The sequence below is a fragment of the Cyprinodon tularosa genome, unplaced genomic scaffold, assembly GCF_016077235.1.
Source record: "Cyprinodon tularosa strain WSP-4 unplaced genomic scaffold, ASM1607723v1 ctg9, whole genome shotgun sequence".
Classification (NCBI taxonomy): Eukaryota; Metazoa; Chordata; class Actinopteri; order Cyprinodontiformes; family Cyprinodontidae; genus Cyprinodon; species Cyprinodon tularosa.
In genome coordinates this window covers 1,206,321-1,229,936 of record NW_024039673.1, presented here as the reverse complement: position 1 = coordinate 1,229,936, position 23,616 = coordinate 1,206,321, and the positions used below count along the sequence as shown (strand labels likewise).

Here is a 23,616-nt window from a genome sequence, read left to right as displayed (position 1 = left end):
GTTAGGAGCAGCAAAATGTCCCTCCTTTGATACAAACAGCTCTCAATTTAATGGCCAAATTGTAAAAAGATTTCCTCGCCCTGATGCCAAGACTGGAGCGGAATATACACACATATACACACTCCTATAGACTTTTGTTTGTGCAATTTGTTATCTGTGTTCTGCTACATGTTTCCAAACTCGCAACTGCCTAAATCAGCTTTCCGTGATTGAATCAACTTGTTTACCTATTCCCTGAGCGTCTTGTAAAGTTACCTTTAAATGTTTCTATGAAGCTGCAGAGCTGAGGCAGCAAACACTGATAAGAGAAGGTTTGTGCGTGCGTATGTGTTCATTTCTTTGAGTTGAAATTACAGAGGAGGGAGGACATAGACATCCTGGTGATGGCCAAAGTACGCTCAGAGTATGATAAGACCAGTGCCTAATGCGTGTGTAAAAAAAAAAAAAAAGTGTAACTACCCACATAAGCATGGTTTAGTTGTCGGCTGTTAGAGCTCCTTGCAAACGAGCAATAAACTGGCATTCCTCATCAGATTATTACAGAGAGCTTGAAGACCAGTCACACAAAGACCCACACACCAAAGCTGTTGCTCTGGCTCTGTGTATCCATATCAAACCTTCACCCACTGTTCGTTGTCCCCCAGCAATAACCTACCTTCGATGGCCCTGATTTGACCTCTCTGTCAGTGGTGTAAACCCGGGGGGATGGCACAGAGTTCATATGGCTCTTTTTGTCAGTAATTTTTGTTTGCCTGTCAGGAAAATAGACAAATATGTAATCAACCCTAATGACTTTGGTTAACCCAGAAACTTTTAAACCTGTTGCTTTTGACTCACTCATTTTTTTATATTACTCCTTCGACAAGAACCATTTAGTCAATAACTTGGAAAAAAGTGCCTGCGCTATGTTTCTCAGCACACATAGACCAACACTCCTGCCCCCTCCTTTCCATTGCCCTCTATCCCTCCCTCTGTTGCTCTGTAACTTTTCTTCCCTCTCCTGTCTTCTTTCCCTTTGCTTGAATGGAGAGGCCGGGCTCTCTGGAACCTGCACCCCCTTTGCCTGGTGCAGAGCCTGTTGCTCTGGTTCATGATGCCAAGATGGAGGTACCTCCTGTGGATAAGGGGGCAGAATTTGCCAGCTCCAAACTGTTTTGGTGTGCATGTGTAAAGCGCTGGCTGCCACTGGCTTACAGAGAAGAACTTTACCATGTCTTACGGCTCACAGGACCCCTGGTGAGTAGTGCAAAGCTGAAGAGTTGGTTATGGGGTAAATCTTAAATTTGCAAAATGTTTCTCTTTAAGTTATTTTTCCGTCTCTTTTTGCTTTGTTGCAGATTTATTCTTTAATGTGCTGCCCATAGCCCAGTTTAATAGCACAATCATTTCTGAAATATTCTGCCTCTGCAGTAATAATAAAAAAAGACCCAAGCTTGAAACAATGTAGTTGCTAATTTTTAGCTCTGCTTTTTTACCTCTTTCTCTTATTGCTCAAATGAGTTTAATTGAAATAACTAATTTAGTATAACCATGTTTCTACAGCTACTGTCCCGGATTCTGAACTTTCTCCTGCCGTTTGTTATCACCATTTTCTGTGGCCACATTGGAAATGCAGAACTGGCTGGATATGCCCTCGCCTCAGCGGTATGAAATTGTTCTTTTGATGAATAACAATGCCATAAAGTTTGTGTGAACACGAGTCTGCTTTAGGAGATTAGAAACTATGAAAGGGGTTTGAATCATTAGGATATGTTTAATTTCCCAAACACAGGGTGCATTTCTGGTAATAGATATAATCTGCTCATTTTTACATGTCACCAAATGCATCTTTGAAAATGGTGCATTCAAGCAACAGTGTTCTTTGCTTTGTCTTCGACCTGTTCTCTAGAAAAAAAAGATTTTTAAGTTTTAATGTATGACATAAAGGGACTACACGTGCAAGCATTGATGTTTTCCTGACCCGTGGGGGTTATTGTGTAAATGCAACCCCTTGCTAGCTCCTCCTACTACTACTATAAGAGTAAAGTCTTTATAGTTTGGATGTTATTTTCTTTTTGTGTTATTACCAAAACACTAAAGTTTAATAAATAGTCAGCTTCATATTCTTTTTGGGTTTGGTGATAGAAAACATCGAGATTGCCCAACAACCCAGAAAGCATGTGACACAAGAAGACATAATGTAAAGAAGCAAACCATCCATCCATCCATCCATTTTCCTACACGCTTGTCCCGAGTGGGGTCACAAGGGGTGCTGGTAAAGAAGCAAACCTACAGATGCAAAGTTACTTGGATGAATACTACCTACTTGAGCATTGAAGCAAAGTCAGACCATAGACACATTTGTCCTAAGGGTTCCCTATCAGAACATAAAGCATCCTGCAACAAAGCTGAAATGCTTCACTAATGGTGTACAGTGTGAGCAGGTAGATCGCATCAGAGCGTTGGACTGCTCAGTGTGAGAACATACATCATGGGCTGTGAACTCACACTGTACGACGAAACCGCAGGGTTTCGTCGTACAGTGTGAGCTGTAGCTGTGTGCAACAATTGAAAAAATCGCACAGTGTACGCCTGGTTTAATAGTCTGCAGAGATTCTCAATCCAGTGGATCATAAATGCCCAAGAAAGAATTCTGATCTGCCACAGCCCGTTTTCATAATTTGCTGGACTGAAAGGGTCAGCTGCTAACACTTTGGTGATGGATACCACTATGCAGCTCCGGGGGGCCATTGGGGTTAAGGCTGATGTGGACACAAAAAAAAAAAAAAAAAAAAAAGACCACACCACTGGTGAAGAAGTGAGAGGTTGTGAAGAAGTTCTGCCTGGCTGTAAACGGTTGGAGCCGGCAGAATTGTTTTACACAGGCTAGCATGCTCTATGTTTACGGAAATGAACATGGATGGTAGTGGCGGCGAGGATCTAGCGGTCTTTTCCAACCATAAAAACACAATCTTTTCAATATGGTTAAACATAAATACTGCTTTCCACATCATCATCTGCCATTGTTGTTGTTTTTCTTGCCGCAAGACACAGATTAGTGACTTATGTCGGGTAATAATGACGTCCAGGTCGGATGAATCCGACCTGGCATTTCATACACAGGTCACATTTGAGAAGATCTGATTCGTATCAGATTCAGGACCACATAGCCAAGTGGCCTGGGTCGGATTCGAAAAAATCGGATCTTTGTTGTTCAGACAGCCATGAAAAGATCAGATCCAGGTTGCATATGGGCAAAATAATCAGATTTGGGTCACTTCAGGCTGGCTGCAGTGTATGAATACATACGAATCTGATCTTTTCAAATGCGACCTGTGTGTGAACAGCCAGGTCGGATTCAACCGACCTGAACGTCATTAATACTATTCACTAATCTACGTCTTGCTATGCAGAAGCTCAATTTCTAGAGGTAGTCACCTGAAATGGTCTTCCAACAGTCTTGAAGGATTTCCCAAAAATGCTTAGCACTTGTTGGCCCTTTTGCCTTCACTCTGAGGCTCAACTCACCCCAAACCATCTCGTTTTGGTTCAGGTCTGGTGATTGTGGAGGCCAGGTCATCTGGCGCAGCACCCTATCACTCTCCTTGGTCAATAGCCCTTACACAGCCTGGAGGTGTGTTTGGGGTCATTGTCCTGTTGAAAAATAAATGATGGTCCAACTAAACGCAAACCAGATGGAATTGCATGCTGCTGCAAGATGCTGGTTTATTATGCCTTCAATTTTGAATACATCCCCAACAGTGCCACCAGCAAAGCACCCCCACATCATCACACCTCCTCCTCCATGCTTCACGGTGGGAACCATGCATGTAGAGTCCATGGTTGACACGATGGTTGGAACCAAAGATCTCAAATTTGATCTCATCAGACTAAAAGCACAGATTTCCACTGGTCTAAAGTCCATTCATTGTGTTCTTTAGCCCAAGAAATACTCTTCTGCTTGTTGCCCGTCCTTAGCAGTTGTTTCCTAGCAGCAATTTTACCATGAAGGTCTGATTCACACAGTCTCCTCTTAACAGTTGTTCTAGAGATGTGTCTGCTACTAGAACTCTGTGTGGCATTGACCTGGTCTCTAATCTGAGCTGCTGTTAACCTGCTATTTCTGAGGCTGGTGACTCGGATGAACTTACCTCCGCAGCAGAGGTGACTCTTAGTCTTCCTTTCCTGAGGCGGTCCTCATGGGAGCCAGTTTCTTTGTGGTGCTTAATGGTTTTTGAGACTGCATTTGGGTACACTTTTTTTCCCCAAGTTTTGCCAATTTTTTAGACTGACTGACCTTAATTTCGTAAAGTAACAATGGCCACTCATTTTTCTTTACTTAGGTGCATTTTTCTTGCCATAATACAAATTCTAACCGTCTATTCAGTAGGACTATCAGCTGTGTATCCACCTGACCTTTGCACAACACAACGTACGGTCCCAACCCCATCTATAAGGCAAGAAATCCTACTTATTAAACCTGACAGGGGCCAGCTGTGAAGTGAAAACCATTTCAGGTGTTTACCTCTTGAAGCTCATCAAGAGAATGCCAAGAGTGTGCAAAGCAGTAATCAAAGCAAAAGGTGGCTACTTCAAATAACATGGAATATAGGACATATTTTCAGTTGTGTCACTCTTTTTTTGTTTAAGTATATAATTCCACATGTGTTAATTCATAGTTTTGATGCCTTCAGTGTGAATCTTATAGCCATGAAAATAAAGAAATCTCTTTGAACGAGAAGGTGTGTCCAAACTTTTGGTCTGTACTGTAGCTAACCTTTTGTAGCATATAATTTAAGCTGAAAAAGTCATTCAGTAGTGCCAGAGTGATTACTTTTTTGTTTAGTTATTTCATAAAGATCTAATCAGCTCTTGTCCTGTGTCTTAACCTGTAGAGGATGACAGGATAGAAAAACTGAAGTTTATTTTTGGAGCAATTTGGCCACATTGAGTATTTGATATTAAACAGAAACAGATTTTATAAACTTGATAACAAATCTACTTCTTTTAGAATAATAACAGCAAAATCAAATAATTGCAGACAAGTGGGATTTTATGTGAAACACTTCATAATTTAATTCTAAGTCACTTCTTTTTTCTCTTATGATCAGACTATCAGTGTGACCACAACTGCTACAGGCTATGGCCTTACGATGGCTTGCGACACCCTCATCTCTCAGGTGAGCAAAGCTCTCTATCTGCAGTGACTGTGTGTCTAAAAAGAATCTCAAGATGTCTCTTATTTGCTTTTTGCAGACTTACGGCAGCGGGAACATGAAGCGTGTGGGAGCTATCCTTCAGAAAAGTATCCTAATTCTGCTTTTGTTTTGTTTGCCTTGTTGGGCTCTCCTTGTCAACTCCCACAACTTACTGCTCCTTCTCCACCAAGAGCAAGAAGTGGCCAGGTAAATCCTACAGTTCTAATGCAGTCTTAAAATAAGAAGAGTATATATATATATATATATATATATATATATGAAACAGTATTGAAAATACACAATCATAATGTAATAGAAAACGCTATAAGACTTATTGTGAAATTTAAGATCATGCTTTATTCTTTAGCTTTCTATGTTCCTTTACATGTGTATCAAAAATAAAAAGACCCCAAGTACAGATTTCCATCTTCTTAAGACAATGGCTGTTTTTCCCACACTTGTAATATCAATAAATACAAAAAAGCATAGATTAGAAGTAGACTTAGACTCAACTTTATTTATCCTTTGGGATTACTTTTTCAGGGAAATTCTGGTTCCAGTAGCTTATATGGAGTATAAATAGCAGAGTAAAGCAAGATGTCATTAGAGATAAAAATACAACAGACAATATAAAAAGAGTGTATATAATACAAAAAAGCATTACAAAGTTGTAATGTCCTGGAATATGTTTCCTTTAGATATAGAAATATCTGCACAGTAGAGAGCTAAGGGAAGACTACACAGTAGTTGACTTGGATTATTGCACTTGCACTGCAGAAATGTACTGACCATATAAATAACAAAGACATTTAAAGACTACACAGTATTTGACTTGACAGTAGTTGGCTGAGATTAGAAAACATGGTTGACACTAAAGGATCAGGGAATGGAAATTTTACATGTATTTTACATGCTTATGAAATCTTGTGAAAATATTTGTTTCCTTTTCAATTTCAGAATTGCTCATCTGTATATCATGATTTTTCTTCCTGCTGTTCCAGTGAGTACAAAAAAAACTAAACTCATCCACTCCAATTTTACTAGAAGGGGCAACTTTGGAAGACCTTGTATTTGCAATGGATAGCAATGTCAGAATATGTTAGCTATTACCACATTTGTTAAACTCTGAACTTTGATGTGTTTTCATAAATATAACCAGAGCAGAATTTTTTGAAGAAAAAAAACATATCTTATAAATGTGCATTTTTAAGATGCCGTGTTAGTACTTTCTGAATGGACCCACATTTTGCTGTAATCAATAGCGCAGTACCATTAGGGGATGTCTATCAGCTTTGCACATCAATCAAATCATCCGTCCATCCATCTTGTCCCAATTATTCCGTCATGGTTGCAGTGGGGCACCTATCTCGAGTATTCTATGGGCGAAAGGTGGGGTACACCCTGGACAGTCTGTCGCAGGTCAACACAGGGACGCACAACCACACACACACAGACACAAACACATACATGAGGGGGAGGAGGTATGAATTTAGCAATTTAGAGTGATCTCATATGTTGACTTACCGAGGAAGCACCACAGACGATTTCCCAAAAAAGACAGAGGATTCTAGAGTGACTCACATTCTTTTTTTACTTTTGAAAACCAAACAAAGCCTTTAGCCTTGGCATCCCTTGGTTCATCAGTTTCATCTGGGCAACAGAGGCAAGGTGAGATGGCGTTCTGTAGCTCAGGCAGGAGCAGTGGGAAATCAGTCTGAGGGTACCGTCAAAAAGAACACCAGAACTAGGATGAGGCGGCCAGGCGTGCCCCCCTCTGGAGCGAAGGAATCACAGCGGAACGTTGAGGAGGACATTGGACAAGCTTGCTGGACAGGTGGATTGGTTGAGTCTGCTTGGGCTTGCTGGTGCAATGGAGAGCAGAGGAAGGCAGAAGTAGCCTCCTGCGCAAACAGAGCACAGTAGGTGGATCAGAGGATGCTGCTCCCTGGGAGGAGGAAAGCAGTAGATCAGAGAAGCCTGCTGGGTACAGAGAGGGCCAGAGTAGTGGCGGCTGGTTGGTAGGTAGAAGTGAAACTCATTCTAAATTAAAATGGCTTTTTAAAAAGCCACCCACAAACCTATTCATAGCATTCTCTACTCCATCTTTGTCAACATTGTTTTCTCTGTCCTCCATTTTCATAAAAAATTTTTTTTATCTCCTTTTTTATGATTGGATGTATCTTACATATGTGTATACAGAAATACGCATACGTTCACGTACCCGAATGTCAACTATGCAGTGAGGGGTGTCCTAGTTACAAGGGAAGATTACAAAGTTCTAACTGTTATGGCTTCAATTCGAAGGTGTTGTAGTAGTGAGTTGGGGCTAGTGGTTTTAATGAGGGAAAACATTGGGATTAGGCCTAATGTGCATTAGCTTTGAACCTAAGAACAGCAATTCAACACCCCATTACAGCAGTTTAAAAAAAAGGTTTATTCTTGAATTGTTGCAAATTTATTAAAAATATAAAAGGAAAAATTCTTATGATAAACTATTGTTTTAATAAACATTATTATAATTAGTAGCTCAATCCTGATGGAATAAGCTGGAGAAGATGGATGGATGGATATTACAATAATAATTTATTTTACATTATATACCCTGTAGAAGATTTGTTGTACAAACATTGACCTTTTGTTCTTTGTGTTCAGGCAATGTTTTTGCATCAACTGCAGGTTTCTTATCTACAAAACCAGGTGGGTTTATGTAAGGCATATTGGCTGTTCCTTCACATTGTGTCTCAACTTTACAGTGTCTGTGGAAACCTTCTGAGAAAAAAAACTACCTTTAACCTACCTTTAGTAATGTCATCTCTATTCTCCAAATCAGTTTTTGTCTTGTTTTTCTAATTTTTCCTTATTGTTTTGGTTTGCTTTGTTTTGTGATGATAACTAGTTACCACATTTTTACGCAGATTATACGATCTATGTCCATGTTATTATACACAGTAGTCAAGTCCACCGTAACCTGGTTTATCCAATTGTTATGATGTCCTAGGCTAAACCATGCATTCTTGCTGAAATATAAGAAAGCAGGTTTTCTAAGTATAAATTCAATGTGTATTTATGTTTCAGGGGATCATTCTACCTCAGATGTACACAGCTGCAGTGGCTAACATTTTCAACTTGGGGATCAATTTTCTCCTTATTAATGTGCTCAAGCTGGGTGTAATGTAAGTCTGCCAGGCATTTCCGGTCTTAAAAATTTTTATGAGCTGTATTGGTTGATATGTTATCAGGTATAAAAATGCAGAAAATATAAAATTCATAATAATTCATGTCATCAAAAACAGAGACTTGGGAAGAAAAGAAAATCACAGGCTTATGAGTCAGAAAGAAGAAAAACGCAAATTAGACCCCCACTTTTCAGCATTTTGTTTCGTAATTTTTCTTTGAAGAGTAATTTTTTTTTTTTTTTTTTTGTTCAGACTGAGTCAGCAGTTCACGAAGGTTTATTATTTTTTAACTTTATTTGGAGAGAAGAGGTCAGAATCGGGCAAAGTAAGAAAAGAACAAAATGTTACAGCTCATTCCAGATTCCAGCTGGACAAATATATGATTCAGCAGCAACTTAACCAATCAGGCCTTCCTGTTCAGTCCATGTCTGTCCCCTCCTCTTCTGCTCCATATTAGGCAGGGACACCTGCTAACTCTCTGGGCCTATAGAAAGATTTTTACTGGTCCATTATTGGCAAAAACACGGTGTATGTTTCCCTCTGTACGGTTATGTAGAGATATACTTGTAAAATTACAGTTTTTAATTGTGTCTTGTAAATCCTATCAAGGAAAAAAAACTGTTCTATTGTGTGTTTATGCTTACAGAGGATCAGCAGTTGCTAACAGCCTTTCTCAGATGATTATTTGCCTTCTCTTGTTTGGCTACATCTGGTGGAAGAAGCTCCATCAACAGACATGGGGAGGTGAGATCAACATCTTTATTTAAATACATATGTCACAGAATTTCTTTTTTAACTGCAGCAAAATGATTTAAAAAGTAAAAAATATGGATTTGTAACACGCCGAAGGATACACTGTGTTTATGTCTGTTAACCCTGATAACTGCAACTTAAAAATAGTAAAAAACAACTTTTATAACAGAAATATTCTATATTAAACCATGTCTATTTACTCTAAAGCAAATTCATTTGGTAGTAAATAGAGCTTCCTTTCCAAAAATGACAGCATCGTCGCCCAATGGTAGATAAATGGGGATGGAAAAAAAAAAGCTTTTGATGTCTCACCTGGAGAAAATTCAGTAGTGTCAGTGGAAAAGAATATAGATAATGAGATCATACAGGTACACAAAAAAAGCTATAAAAATAAAAAAGTTAGTTAAAATGGTATGGAGGTAATGGGCCTGCAGCTCTGCTGGGTTATTAATATAGGACTTCCGCTTGTCTTCAATGACAGCTTCAGCTTGACTTTCTTTAGACAATACCCCATAGATTATTTTTAATATTCAGATCAGGCCCAATTGTTGTCAATACAGCACAGCAATACTTATATCATTTAAGCAGTATAAGTCAGCATCTCCATGAAGCTTGTCAGTGGAGGGATGAATGAAATACTTTCCCGGTAGATGCTTCAGCTGTGAACTCCAGAAAACACTGGACTAATGAAAGTATTACCATCCCAACCAAATCCCAATTATCAAACCTTGATACTACACCCCAAGAAACTTCTGATCTGCTTCTTTGTAGTTTCTTTCCACACTTTGATACCTTAGAAAAAAATATATAGTTAACATCATATCTGTGTGCTCCAGTTGAGAACTTGAGTGTTTTTTCCTCCAAGTTATAATAACTCACTTTGTAAGAATTTTACTGTCTGTTGGTCAATTTTGAAGTTCAGTTTTTCACATTATTCTGTGAAGTGTAATTATAACTGTATGTTTCTTAAAAATTCTTATTTAATACACTTTTTACTGAAGTTTAATTTTGGTGGTTCCTGATAGACTAAAACGTGTTTCAGATGCTCATTTGGGTTAGTTGAATCATGCACATAAGCACCTTAGTGCGAAGATTCTGACTAAAACCCTTTGCAGGCTGGTCCACTGAATGCCTGCAGGGCTGGGGCGCCTACATGAAGCTGGCTATTCCAAGTGCTTTTATGATCTGCTTTGAGTGGTGGGTCTGGGAGGTCGGAGGTTTTCTTGCAGGTATGTATTGCTGTTTTTTTCCTATTTTATAATTGTATGATGTATTGTAAGATTTTATAATTTTAAGATGTATGATGTAACATTACTGTTACATCATACATGTGATAGAATATTTGTTAAATGTTTTGGCAAACTTGGTGTAGAAAACTTTTAGTTTGAGAAACTTTTTTTCTGATATGTTTTCAGACATGTCAAAGAGAATTTATAAATGTACACAAACTTGAACACATTAATTGTGTTTAAAAATGTTCTTCCACATATTCCACACAGTCTAAAAATCTTCTTCCACACATTAAAAATATTATTTTAGGGGAAGCTAAATCTTATTCTGTTTGGGAGCTGCTTCTTATAGGAAGTTATTATGCTGTGGACATATGATCCATCCATCCATCCATCCATCCATCCATCCATCCATCCATCCATCCATCCATCCATCCATCCATCCATCCATCCATCCATCCATCCATCCATCCATCCATCCATCCATCCATCCTTTCATCCATCCATCCATGTCTTTGAACTGTGGGAGAAAGCTGGAGTACCCAGAGAGAACCCACAAATGCACAAGGAGAATATGCAAACTTCATGCATGAACCTGGAACCTTCTTGCTGCCACCCACTGATCCACTCTGCAGCCCCCACATATCCATTTATTATTGTTTCTTTCAACACATAGTAATTAGTATATTAATGCTTAATTCTGAATAATGCACATATGTTGGTGTTGAAGTCTTTTAGTTGAAGAATATGAGATTTCACTGATGTTCAAATGATGGCCAGAATTATATCATGTGTTGGCTAATCTATTAAATTCAATTCAATTCAGTTTATTTATATAGCGCCAAATTCACAACACATGTCATCTGAGGACCTAATTGCAAAATTAGATTGCATTATAATTTATCACCACGCCCTTCCTCTTTCCTCCCTCGTAGGGATGTATCCCAAGGTTGTTGCCAGTGGACAGATTTCAGAATGTGTCATTTAATAGATTTAGTCCCCCTGTGTGTTGTAAATGGTCCCAAATTAAGTAGACGAGGGAGAACCCAATACAGAAACAAATTAAGAAGCTAACTAGAACTGAACTAGTATGGCAACATTAAGAGATGATAATGAACACAGAAATGATTTATAGAATACAACACAAAGGCAGAAAAATGATAAAGATATAAACACAACTGAAATGTTAAACTACCAAGAATTCAAACAAGCAATACAAAGTATTGCTTGTATTGTACACTTTTTGTACTGTTCTTGCAATAACTGCTGTTTTGCTTCTGTTAAAACTTTTTAACCGTAAACCCCAAACTTTTTTTTTTTTTAGGTTGGCTTGGAGAAGCTGATCTGGCAGCCCAGCATGTGATGGTAGAAATAGGAGCCCTTACATACATGGTATGGATTATTTCAAAGAAGTCAAAATGTTTAATTATATTCATTGACTTATCTATTCTTTTTAATTTGCATTTTTTTTTTTTTACTTAAGTAATTGCTTGAGCAAACATGACCTGGCCTCAATAAGGTATATATTTTTTTCAGTTTCCTTTAGGCGTCCATGTTGCAGCCTGCGTACGTGTTGGAAATGCTCTGGGGGCTGGCAACACATCCAGAGCAATAGTCACTTGCAAAGTAGCTCTAGTTCTGTCAGGTATGAAAATTCATGCTCTATGTTTGGTTTATTACACTTTATGAATCGTTCTGAAAAATTAGTTTGGGTTGTCCTGTTGAAAGCTGAAACGTACCATTGTAAAATTGATCTTAGGGCAAGGCAAGTTCATTTATATAACACAATTCAGTACAAAGACAATTAAAAGTGCTTTATGTGGATTCAAGTATAAAATAGAAGAAACATAAAAGGAGAATAAAAGCAACTAAAGATAAAAGCATGATAAAACTGGGTAGTAAAGCAAATAAAACAGTTCGACCTCAAATTTAAGATATCTCACTTAAAGCTGCAGTCTGTAACATTGAGGAGAGAGCAGACTTCGACTGAAAATTTGAAGAAAAACAGGTTTCACGCCACTCCCCCACCCTCTCTGCTTCACTCATGCCCCACCTGAGTGAAGCAGAGGGGCGTGATTCAGCGTGTGTGAGCTGTGATTGACACTCCATCAGACGCTCCTCTGGCTGTGATTGGTTGTTTTGACTCGTCCCGAATTATTATTTCCAGAGTGAAATACAGGCAGTAGGCGGTACCAATTGAAGCAGTTTTTTTCACAGGTTACATATCACATGTGCTGCTGTCTGGGCATAGGGACAGTTTTAGCCAATATGACAAAAAAGTGATTTTTAAAAACTTACAGACTTCAGCTTTAACAGTTTACCGTCAACAGTCAAAGGCAGTTCTAAACAAATGTGATTTTAACTTTGACTTAAAAGAGCTAAGGCTTTCAGCACTTTTACAGTCTTCTGGGACTTAGATCCAGATAAGTGGAGCATAGGAAATAAATGCTGCTTCTCCATGTTTGGTTCTAGTTGTGGGTGTACAGAGTAGTCTGGAACTAGAAAACCTAAGTGGTCTAAAAGGTTTATCTCTATACAGTGTCAGCAAATCTGTTATCTATTGAGGTGCTGAGTCATTCAGTGATTTCTAGAGTAACAGAAGGATTTTATAGTCTATTCTCTGAGCTACAGGGAACCAGTGTAAGGACTTCAGAACCGGACTGATGTGTTTCTTTCTACTTTCTTAGTTCTAGTGAGAACCCAGGCAGCAGCGTTTTGTATGAGCTGCAATAGTCTGACTGACTTTCTAGTCAAACCTGTGAAGACACTGTTGCACTGTTGTAATCAATTCTACTAAAGATAAATGCCTTAATGGGATTTTTAGACCTTACATGGACATTAGTCCTGTAATCCTGGAGATGATAAGACTGACTTAACAACTGCCTTTATGTGCCTCTGAAGTGTCAGGTCAGAATCCATCTTGACACAAAAATTTCGGCCGTAATCATTGGTTTCTGGCTGTAGTAGTAGAAACTGTGTGCTAACTTTTGATCTCCTTCTTTGGTCTGAAGATTATCTCAGTTTACCGGTAGTTCTGATTCATGCGGAGAAAAATAATGGCCCAACAATTTAAAGGGTTAATAGTCACCTCGTGATATTGTGATATAAAGCTGTGTATCGTCTGCATAGTTATGGTAACTGATCTTATTGTTTGCTATAATCTGAGCTAAGGGGAACATGAATATATTTAATGGGAGGGTACCCAGAATGGAGCCTTGAGGAACCCGGCATGGGATTTTTCTGGTCTCTTATTTTAAGTTCCTTTCTGACACATAGAAGTCAGCAGTGTCAATGCTGTGATCAACAGTGTGAAATGCTGCACTAAGGTCCATTGATACCAGCACTGTGGTTCTTCCAGTGAGAATTTATATGCATGTCATTGAAAACTTTAATCTGGGCAGTCTCTGTACTGTGGTTGAATTGGAAACCTGACTGGTAGACAGCAAGACAGCTGGTCATTTTTAACAAATGATTTAAACAAAAAAAAAGGTTTTGTAATGAAAAATTTCCCCTTGCATTTGTCTATATTATTAATGCCTTTTAGAACAACCGGCATTGTGTTCCACTTAGTACTGGCTGCAGTAACTTAGATCTATGAATAATTATTAGTGTTGCGCCGATGCCATTTTTTGGCCCCAATACAGATACCCGATACCTGGCTGTGCAGTATCGGCCGATACTGATACCATAATAATGTAAAATAATTGCGATCATGGCTTTGTCAAGCTGCTGCCTACCTTTGTGAAGCAGGAGAAAATCTAATACAAAGCGAATCCAGTAGAACTTTTTATTGCCTACCAGGAGTGGGTGACAATAGTTGAATAAACTTATGGCTCTCAAAATGGTATTGGTGCCCTATTTGTTGGTACTTGCCGATACCGATACCACCATTTTAGGGCAGTATCGGGGCCCCGTCCGATACTGGTATCGGTGCAACACTAATAATTATACATTGTTTTTCGCCTCAAAGGGTTGGGGTTAGGGTTAAAAAAGGAAGTTAATTAATTGCTGATTATTTTAAACACATACCTGTTGACTATCCTGTTAAGAGGCAGAAGCAAAGAACCCAGAAGTGGTTAACACATATTACTGAACAGGAATGATGTGGTTCCAGAGAGTCAGTCTCTTCAATTCTGAACCCAGTTCAGCTCATAAATCTTAGAGCAACGCTCTCGATTGTAGGATGGGGCCACCCACCTACTGATATTTCTTTTGTCAGCCAGTCTCTGCCACTGATAAACCTGGGGTACACTGTGCGATTTTTTTTCAATCATTGCACGCAGCTACTGCTCACATTGTACGACTAAACCCTGCGGTTTAGTCGTACAATGTGAGTTTACAGCTCACGATTTTGTTCGGCCCAACTCTCTAATGCGATCCAACTGCTCACACTGTATGACTAAAAAGCACGTCGGACTGAGCTGCGCAGTGAGATGGAGCTGCTCTGTAGCTTTCTATCCTGAAGCCAAACAAATAGAAGGGGGATCTTAAGTTCAGTTTAGTGAACCGCACAGCCTTGGCAATTTGTGCAATTTTGTAATGAAAGCCCTGAAAAGAAAAGGCAACGACATATTTGGAAAAAAGACATGGCTGAGCAAACGTGGCTACTACGGTCCGTCAATTTTTTAGACAGAACTGTATTTCACATTGCATCCCTGCTATGCTGCTGCGTTTACAGCTGAGAGAAAGAAGAAAAAGAAGAATCCTTGTTTGCGCACTAAGTGATTTGCCTACAACGGTCGGGAGAAATATATATTGTCCCGACCTCACGATTCCTGATCCGGAGGTGGTCGTGAGAGGCTGATGGCAGCTCGTAACCCCCTGTACACTAAATGACTCACGACGCATGATCAGGCTGAAAGTCAGCCCGATCTGAAAATTCTTGCACGACTGGAAAATCGCCCCGAAAATCGCAGTGTACGCTGGGCTTAAGGAAGGCAGGTCTTTCCACCAAATGTAGTGTACAAGAACATACTTTGTTTTTGTTTTGTCACAACAAATCCCAATAGCATACATGAAGTTTTTTGTTGAAAACTGACTTAATATAGAAAACACAAAGGTTAAATTGTTTTGCAGAATGCTGTCTAAAATAAAGATTAAACTGCTCTAAATCACTCTTTTTGTTATCTGAACAACAGTTGGACAACTAAAATAGTTTTGATAATTTTGTCTGAATTATAATACTGTTCTTGATCCATATAATTTAAGTATTTTGTCTTTTCTTTTTGCTAAAGGAGGGCTTGCTGTATTCCAGGGGTTCATCCTTGCTGGCTGTAAGTCCTTCGTTGGCAAAATATTTACCTCAGATGCGTGAGTCTTCACAACAAAACATATTAATTCCCTTGAAGCTGAAATTGCATCTCTGTTTTGATGATCTCACATGTTTCCTGCAGCCAAATTATCCAGCTTGTGTCAAACAACTTGACAGTTTACGTATTTCTTCAATTCCTTGATGCAGTTCTGGTATGTTTTTATTTTTTTGTCTTTTTATCTGAAAGTTTTTTCTTTTTTTTTATCAACACTCTTTTTATGTTGTTTTGGCATCCCCTAGTGTGTCTGCACAGGAATTCTTGTTGGATGTGGGAGACAGAAAATCGCTGCCGTATCAAACCTGGTGTTTTACTATTTCATCGGCCTACCAGTAGGAGTGGCACTAATGTTTTGGGCACAGCTGAGAGTATTAGGTAATTTATTTATGATATATATTTATATTTTCATGACAAACTTGATATGCATATCATCACATTCTGGTGTAAAATACTAAACAAAGGTTTTCACTAGTGTTACAACCCAGCCCAGCAAAGGGGAAAGAAGGAACATTTAAAAACTAGATGTGATGTGCTTTATAATTTCAATGTTTTATTGAAAAAAATGGGGAAAAGGTAAGCAATATGAAATACAATCAAAACAAAACCACAAAGTGTAACAAAGATAATCTAGCGTTCTTATATCTACAATGACCAAAGGCCACAAAACTGAATCCGTGTGCTGAGTCAGCACTTTGATAAATATAAGGAGGAACGCACAAAAAAAAAAAAAAAAACACTAGCCACTTCGGGACAGAAGTAAGTTACACAACCATCATCAAACTGTTTGCAAAGTGTCACAGCTATACAAAAGTTGTTCCAACCTTTAACCAATACACAACCCAGAAAGAGGCAAGACAGCTGCCCAGTCCATATAAGTGTGCTGGTTTAAATATAAACAGCTCTCCTTGGATTGGTGGGACAATCAGGCCAGTATCCAATCCAGATGAGGAGAGGCTTGCAACAGGAATTGACAGAAGAAACGCTAGGAAACAGGAAATGACAGGAGGGCTGCAAGTTCTTAAAGTGATGCCAGCTGACAGAGAGCTGCAACTGCATCTGCAAACATAACCTGGGAAAAGAAAAAAAACAACAAAAAACGTACACACAAAAAAACAATAAAAACAAAGGCCACTGGCTGTAACACAAGCTTTTTCAGTTATATGTAGGATTTGTTCCTAACGATTGTTATTTGAATATGCTACTTTTTTCATATTCCATATCCTTACATATATATTTCATATACAGTAAAGAGCATAAAAATTAAGGGCAGAGCTTGTACCTGATCATCCTTTGTTGGTGTTGTAGATTTGGTGCCTGGGAGCACACTAGATAACCCAGTAAATCAAAGTAGCCTGAGTAAACCGGGCAGCAAGGTTTGGATCTTTTTAGGAACTTCATTAGTCAATTAAGTAATGATTCAGAAGACTACAATAAAACAAAATAGGATACTCTTTACTATTCAATCTACCACAACATAAACACCCAACCTACCTAAATAGGGATAATACCTTAACAACACTGACAACAAACCTAAAGAATACATAAAAAGATCTATTTTCCTTTTGGGGGAAGCCATTTAAAAAAGGTTCAATGTTTGTTTTACTACAATATGTGTTTTATCATGTTTTACAAAACTCATCCAGGTGCCACACTTAGGCTCTTCTAGGTTCCCAGTTCTGCTAGGTAATGTAAGTCATAATGATCTGCTAGCCTTTAACAACATAACCAGTTCTAAAACATTGTTCCTAACTGGAAAAAGCTTGAATCCTCTTGCTACAGACATCTTGTGGAAGATGGATGGACCAGTTTGGGCTTTTTCTGCAATGATGAGGCTGTCACCTTTGTGTGTTATGGTAAAAGAAACAGCTGAGCTGAAAGGTAGAACTGTTAAATTGCTGGGCCATTTACTTGACAATATTCAGCTATGGTCATTAAATATAGATTCTGATAAAAATAATAAAGCTATTCCCCCACATTATTTAAATTAGGCAAACCTTTTTATATTTTTTTCCTTTAGATAGGAAAAATAAAGCAAATGGTCTGATGCTTAAAAGGTCAGGTCAGTATAATCAGTGGTTTCTATATGGCAATAATACCTGACGGAAACAATAATTGGGATTTTGAGCATCAGCCTGCAGCTATTATACTAAACAATATAATGTAAATAAATATTTTTTATCACTATGTTGTCTTTATATGTTTCAAAGTAAACAATGAGGGAAGTATTTCTTTCCCTTGCCTTATTATGATCATTACTTTAAAATGTTAAATGTTTGTAGTTAAGCTGAAAGAGATATGCAAACCACACAATACTACATTCATCTCTGTGTTCCCATCCTGTCACAAGGGAGCTCTAAAGAGCATTACTCCTCTGACGTTGTAAAAGAAGACAATTGTAGCATCTGCACGTATTTCCTTTAATGACAAATTAGGTAATTCTGACAAACCTTGGGATATAGTTTTGGACATAAATTTCACACCTTTTACTTTGAAAAAAAGTTGTGTTCTTTGAAGAAACTCAGACAACAGATTTGGCTCTCCTAATCCTCCACATGAATAACATATGCTTTTGTACCCTTTTGACCAGTAAGGTGGGTTTACAGTCCAGGTGAGGTTGTCTGTGATGTGTACTCCAGGAATTTAGTGCTGCTGACCACCTCTACAGCTTAGTTGTTGATGAACAGTGGAGCGTGGTTTGGCCGGTTCTTCCTGAAGTCGACGATGATCTCCTTCGTCTTCTCCATGTTCAGTATCAGGCTGTTATCTCTGCACCAGCCCACCAGCTGCTCCACCTCCTGTCCTGGTCACTGTCATCTCTGATGAGGCCAACCACCCTGGTGTCATCTGCAAACTTCATCGATGTGATTGGTGGTGAACCTGGGGACGCAGTCGTGTGTCATCAGTGTGAACAGCAGGGGCCTCAGGACTCAGCCCTGATGGAAGCCTGTGCTTAGGGTTATGACATCAGAGGTGTTCTGTTCTTGCAGCCAATTGCAGAGAGGTGTACTGAAGCCCAGCTGTTCCAGTTTTCCTATCAGATGCTCGGGGATGATGATGTTGAAAGCTGAACTAAAGTCCAGGAACAGCATCTGCATGTGGGTGTTCTTCTCCTCCAGGTTTGCTAGGCTCAGGTGAAGAGCAGAGGAGATGGCATCCTTAGTGGAGCGATTCCGTTGGTATGCAAACTGCAACGGGTCGAATGTTTGGGGGAGACTGGAGATGATGCGTTCTTTAACCAACCTTTTGAAGCACTTTATCATGATAGGAGTCAGCATACAGGAGGCTGGTAATCATTGAGTGAGATCACCCGAGGATTCTTTGGGACTGGAATGATGGTGGCAGACTTAAAGCATGCTGGCACTATGGATTGGACTAGGGAGGTGTTAAAAATGTATTTGAGGGCATGCAGGTGATGCAGTGGTTCGGGCACACGACCCATGTACGGAGGCCATAGTCCTCGACGTAGGTGACCCGGGTTCGAATCAGACCTGTGGTCCTTTGCCACTTGTCTCTCCCCCTCTCTCATACCCCTTTCCTCTCAGCACTAAAGGAGTGATTAGTGCCGTAAAAAAAAAAAAATGTCTGCAAGGACACCAGCCAGCTGACCTGCACAGTCCTTGTACACCCGCCCAGGTGTGTTCTCAGGGCCTGGAGCCTTTGGTGGGTTGACTATCCTCAGAGTCTTCCACACTTCAGCTGTGCTTTTTAGTGCCTCAAACCTTCCAAAGAAGTTGTTTAGTTAATTTAGGAAGACAGCATCAGCTGCACCCACCGTCTGGGAGCATGTGTTGTAGTCTGTGATTGCCTGTATGCCTTGCCACATCGCCGTGTTGTTACTGGCATCATGAAAGAGATCCTGTATCTTCTAGGTTGGATTACCTCCACGTCTGATTGCTGCCCAGTCTTCTTTGCATGGTTCCTCATGGTTCCCACTACAGGTGGTGAGCCCACTGGGGGATGGTCTCGCATCACTCCTTTGGGCTGGTCCTGGCCAGGTCCAACTAAGAAACACCCAACCCTAGTTCCGCGTGACATCAAGTAACTCAGTTTATTTAGTTATCATGGGGGCTTTGTGAGCCGCGCTTTGTCTGACTTACCAACATAGCCTCTGAGATCATCCAGGAATTAAAACCCCTCCATGACGTTAAGATGGTGGTTTAAGGAGGGGATAATTTTGCATTATAGGAAAATGATTAAATTCATTGTCAGTCCCTAAACAAACCACCACCGCCAGGGTATAGCAGCTAACATCAGGTCTCCTAAATGATGCAACCTTCCTAGCTAAGCCAAGAGCAAAACTCAGATGCATACCCTTTTTAATTTAAGGAGGGCACAAAACAGACGGCTTTAGACATAAAATCAGGGTTTCAACAAATGTGCAGTAAATTTTCATAATAATGCCTCGGGCATGTAGACAGCATTACACCATATCTATTTATACAGTTTATTAGCAAATAAAGGTGATTTAGGGCCTAGTAGTCATTTAAGTAGCACATTGGTTGTATTCTATAAGATTATGCAGTTTTTGTATGTTGGGTAATAACCTAACAAAAACATGATAGTTACCACTTTTATGAGCTAATCAATGTCCTTTATTTCAGGTTTGTGGCTGGGTCTCCTAATTTGTGTCTTTATTCAGACGGGTTTTTTCCTCGTTATAATATTTAAAACTGACTGGAAAAAGGTCACAGACAAGGTGAGATACACTCTTCATGTAAAAAACACACAGAAACAAATGAATTAAAAAATAAACTAATTATAAAAATAAATATATATTTTGAAGACAAACCAGAGTTTTATATTTTGGTCTAATACTTCTGTCAAGAAACAGTGCTTGCAAGGTTTCTTGCTTAGGACCTCAGGATTGATGAAAAAACAAAACAAAAGACCAAACAATTATTTACCTAAACGATACACACCTGCTTTTTAAGGGCTGAATGGACCACTTGCCCTTCCTGCAACATGGTTTGGGATGGTGGGAATAGTGCATAGTGGTAGTATTTAAGGCCGGTGTGGGATTGGGCCTGGTTGCCCTTAGATGTGGGTGCTAAGTTGTATATATCTTTGCTCTGTGATGGACTGGTGACCTTCCCAGGGTATAACCTGCCTTTCACCCATAGAATGCTGGAGATAGGCACCTTTTACCAGTTCTCCTTCAAACAGCAGATACAAAAAAGGACTGTAGCTAGTCAGTTATCAAAAATTTGATGCATTTTCTTTGGCAGGTACAAATTGACATTTTTCTTTTTCATATAAAAAGAAAAATGTACTTAATGAACAAAAGTGAAAATTCCTGAAATGGCAAAGGGCCACATAATTTCTCCCACATAATTGTTACATTTATTCTTAGTCTGTATAAAAAGAAGGAAAATTAACTGTACACACATTCACAATTTCAGCTTGAATTGTGTCACATTTAAGCAAGATTCTTTTTAAATAAATACATTTTCTGTGTTCTGTCTCTAAATGTCAAATTTACAAGAATTTTGGTAGTCGTGTTAAGCTAATGGTCTCACTGACATTCTTTAGGCTCAAAAACGAGCTGGGAAAACTGTGGTAGTCCCCCCCGTGCGTCCAGTCAGTACAGTTCTGAATGAAGCAATCTTACCAGATGTCATTGACTGCCCAGATTCGGTATGTACAGAGCGTCCTGTGACACCTTTTTATTTACCCTGTTTATGAATGTATTATAGAAGCCTTTCCTTGCCTTATATAAATTTATTTTTCTTTATAACCCCAAAGGCCCAGGAAAAGAATGAAACAGCCTTTGGAACAGAGGGCTACAGTCGTGTTAATACCCATGATCAGGAGCTGAAGGGGGGGTATGAGTCAGAAGAAAACTCCAGAGGTGCCGCTGTACCTGAGAGAGACGCTGAAAAGAGCAAGGAATGTTCTGTCACTAAATCCCCAGACAGGCTGTCCACCTCTCAGCTGATCATGCGTCGGGGACTCACATTGCTATCTACAGTTCTCATTTTGATCACAGGAGTTGCATTTCACATTGCTTTTCCTGTACCAGAACCCCATGCCTCTAATATGGCCAACTTCACCTTAAACTGGGCTAATTACTCCACTCCTACACCACTGAATGCACTAAACCCAACCACAAGCTTGTAAGCAACTTGAAATGGAGACATCTGCTGACTGCATGTGGTTGTTGCTCTGGCACTCTATTCAGCAAATGTCTTGTTGTAAAGATCACTTCTAACCCTTTCAATATGAGGAGCCAGGCTGGGCTCACAAGTTTTGGTGCAAATTTAAACCAGCACACTATGAATAGAGTGCCAAAAATACTGCAATGTGATAAATAAATCTTTAAGTAATGATTTATACCTGTAATAGTTTAAATTAAAACAAAAATAAATCAAAAACTCCAAACTAATAGTTTTATAGGGTAAAACTATTTATTAAAGTTACAATATTTCTAGCTTTTGTATGTGTATGAACTGAAGTACACCACATAAACCCACTTAATCCCACATACCTTCTAATCATTTTATTTACACTTCACATTATTTCCATCAAATGATGGGAAGTGATGACAAATTACTCCAGAACATAACTATGGTGTTACTAAATAATGACTGAAATAACTGCACATTTGTAATTTAAGCTGATATTGTATTTACTGAAACAAAAAATAAGTATTAATTCTACAATTGATTTATTTTCCTAAATTTTGGCACATTTGGACCTTCATGCCTGCTAGCATTTACGTATTTTTTATTTAATTTATTTTCCCTTTGCCCTGTTGGTATTTGTTTAATCCTTAAATTAGTTTTTCATTTTTTTTATCAAACAACATCTTTAGTGTAAACATTTATATTGTACACATGGGAAATCAAGTGCACATGGAAAATGTACACGGACAGGTTTAAATACATAGATTACCCACTGACACCTGGATTTATTTACAAGTATATATAAAAATGTGTTTTTGCCTTTAAGAAGATGAAAAATTATATTGAGATTGGTATTTTTACTATTACACAAAAAATATGCAGTAAATTTACAACAACAGACAAAATATTCAAAATTAACATAAAAATCACATAGTAATAAAACTGTAATAAACAGGTCTTCTCAATAAAAAGCAAATAACATCTGTTACATTGTAGCAACAGATTTTTTTATTTTTTATTTTTTACATATTTTTACATTATTGTAAATTGTATGTATGTCAATAATGTCATAATAACTCAATAATTAAACTGTAATTAACCAATTTTAATTGCAAAAAATAAACATCTGTTACATTTCAATCTATTTTTAGTGCAAATTTGTAAAAACAGTTTTAGTAGAAGATTCATGTAGATTAATAAAAGAAAAGTATAATGCTCAACAATGAAAACTAACTCAGTAATTGAAATGGAGATTTATTTTCCAGCATGTTATTTTTATAAAGATAATTGAAAGTAAGAAGGCAAAATAAATAGGAGCGCCGGAAGAAAAGCAGTCCAGAAAGCTGTTATTTATATAGCACTGTTAGGGACTTGGAACTTGCACAATAATGTAATGTATCAATTACGCTACAAACCAAAATATTGTGACAATCTCACAAAAACCGGCCACAATCTTAGAATGTAGTTAGTGAAAGAACTCGATAAGAAAAGGAATATTTTTTATCTTGGCACCAACTACTTTATAATAAAAAATTAGCTTATTTCCTGACTGGTTTCATCTGTTTTTGACTCCAGATTTTGCTCATGCATCGGCACAAAATATGCATTTTAGGAAGCAGTCCTGGTAGAAAAGATTGTTTTTTTAAAGGTTCCTAGGACCACAGCTAAGATGCATGGGGGAAATGAATGCTTTGTTTGATAAATATTTGCTACAATACGTGTCAAGTGGTAAAAACAGTGGTAAGTAATAAAACAGTTTAGTTTTTTTTTGTCATCATAGATTTCTCTTTGGGTTTTCTTTTGGAACAATTGACGTTTAAAGATATTTAATAAGATTTTGTGTATAGTTA

At 38.5% G+C, this 23,616-nt stretch overlaps 1 protein-coding gene across 1 annotated transcript; it reads left to right on the top strand.

Moving 5' to 3' along the window:
• The first annotated feature begins 935 nt into the window (after window positions 1-935).
• slc47a1 (solute carrier family 47 member 1) lies at window positions 936-22,004 on the top strand. Its single transcript, XM_038273973.1, has 17 exons — window positions 936-1,236; window positions 1,543-1,644; window positions 5,091-5,159; window positions 5,236-5,384; window positions 6,135-6,177; window positions 7,830-7,874; window positions 8,253-8,350; window positions 9,000-9,097; window positions 10,222-10,335; window positions 11,660-11,727; window positions 11,872-11,980; window positions 15,570-15,645; window positions 15,729-15,798; window positions 15,887-16,019; window positions 20,246-20,340; window positions 21,174-21,278; window positions 21,387-22,004. Exons 1-17 carry the CDS (start codon window positions 1,024-1,026, stop codon window positions 21,759-21,761), a joined length of 1,962 nt encoding a protein of 653 aa, XP_038129901.1. The 5' UTR covers window positions 936-1,023; the 3' UTR covers window positions 21,762-22,004.
• Window positions 22,005-23,616: the final 1,612 nt, after the last annotated feature.

Excerpts from the sequence above, each read along its gene's own strand:
- slc47a1 (XM_038273973.1), top strand. The coding sequence starts at position 1,024 with ATGGAGAGGCCGGGCTCTCTGGAACCTGCACCCCCTTTGCCTGGTGCA. Across the intron at positions 11,981-15,569 it reads AGTAGCTCTAGTTCTGTCAG|GAGGGCTTGCTGTATTCCAG; the intron begins GTATGAAAATTC and ends TTTTTGCTAAAG. Across the intron at positions 21,279-21,386 it reads TCATTGACTGCCCAGATTCG|GCCCAGGAAAAGAATGAAAC; the intron begins GTATGTACAGAG and ends ATAACCCCAAAG.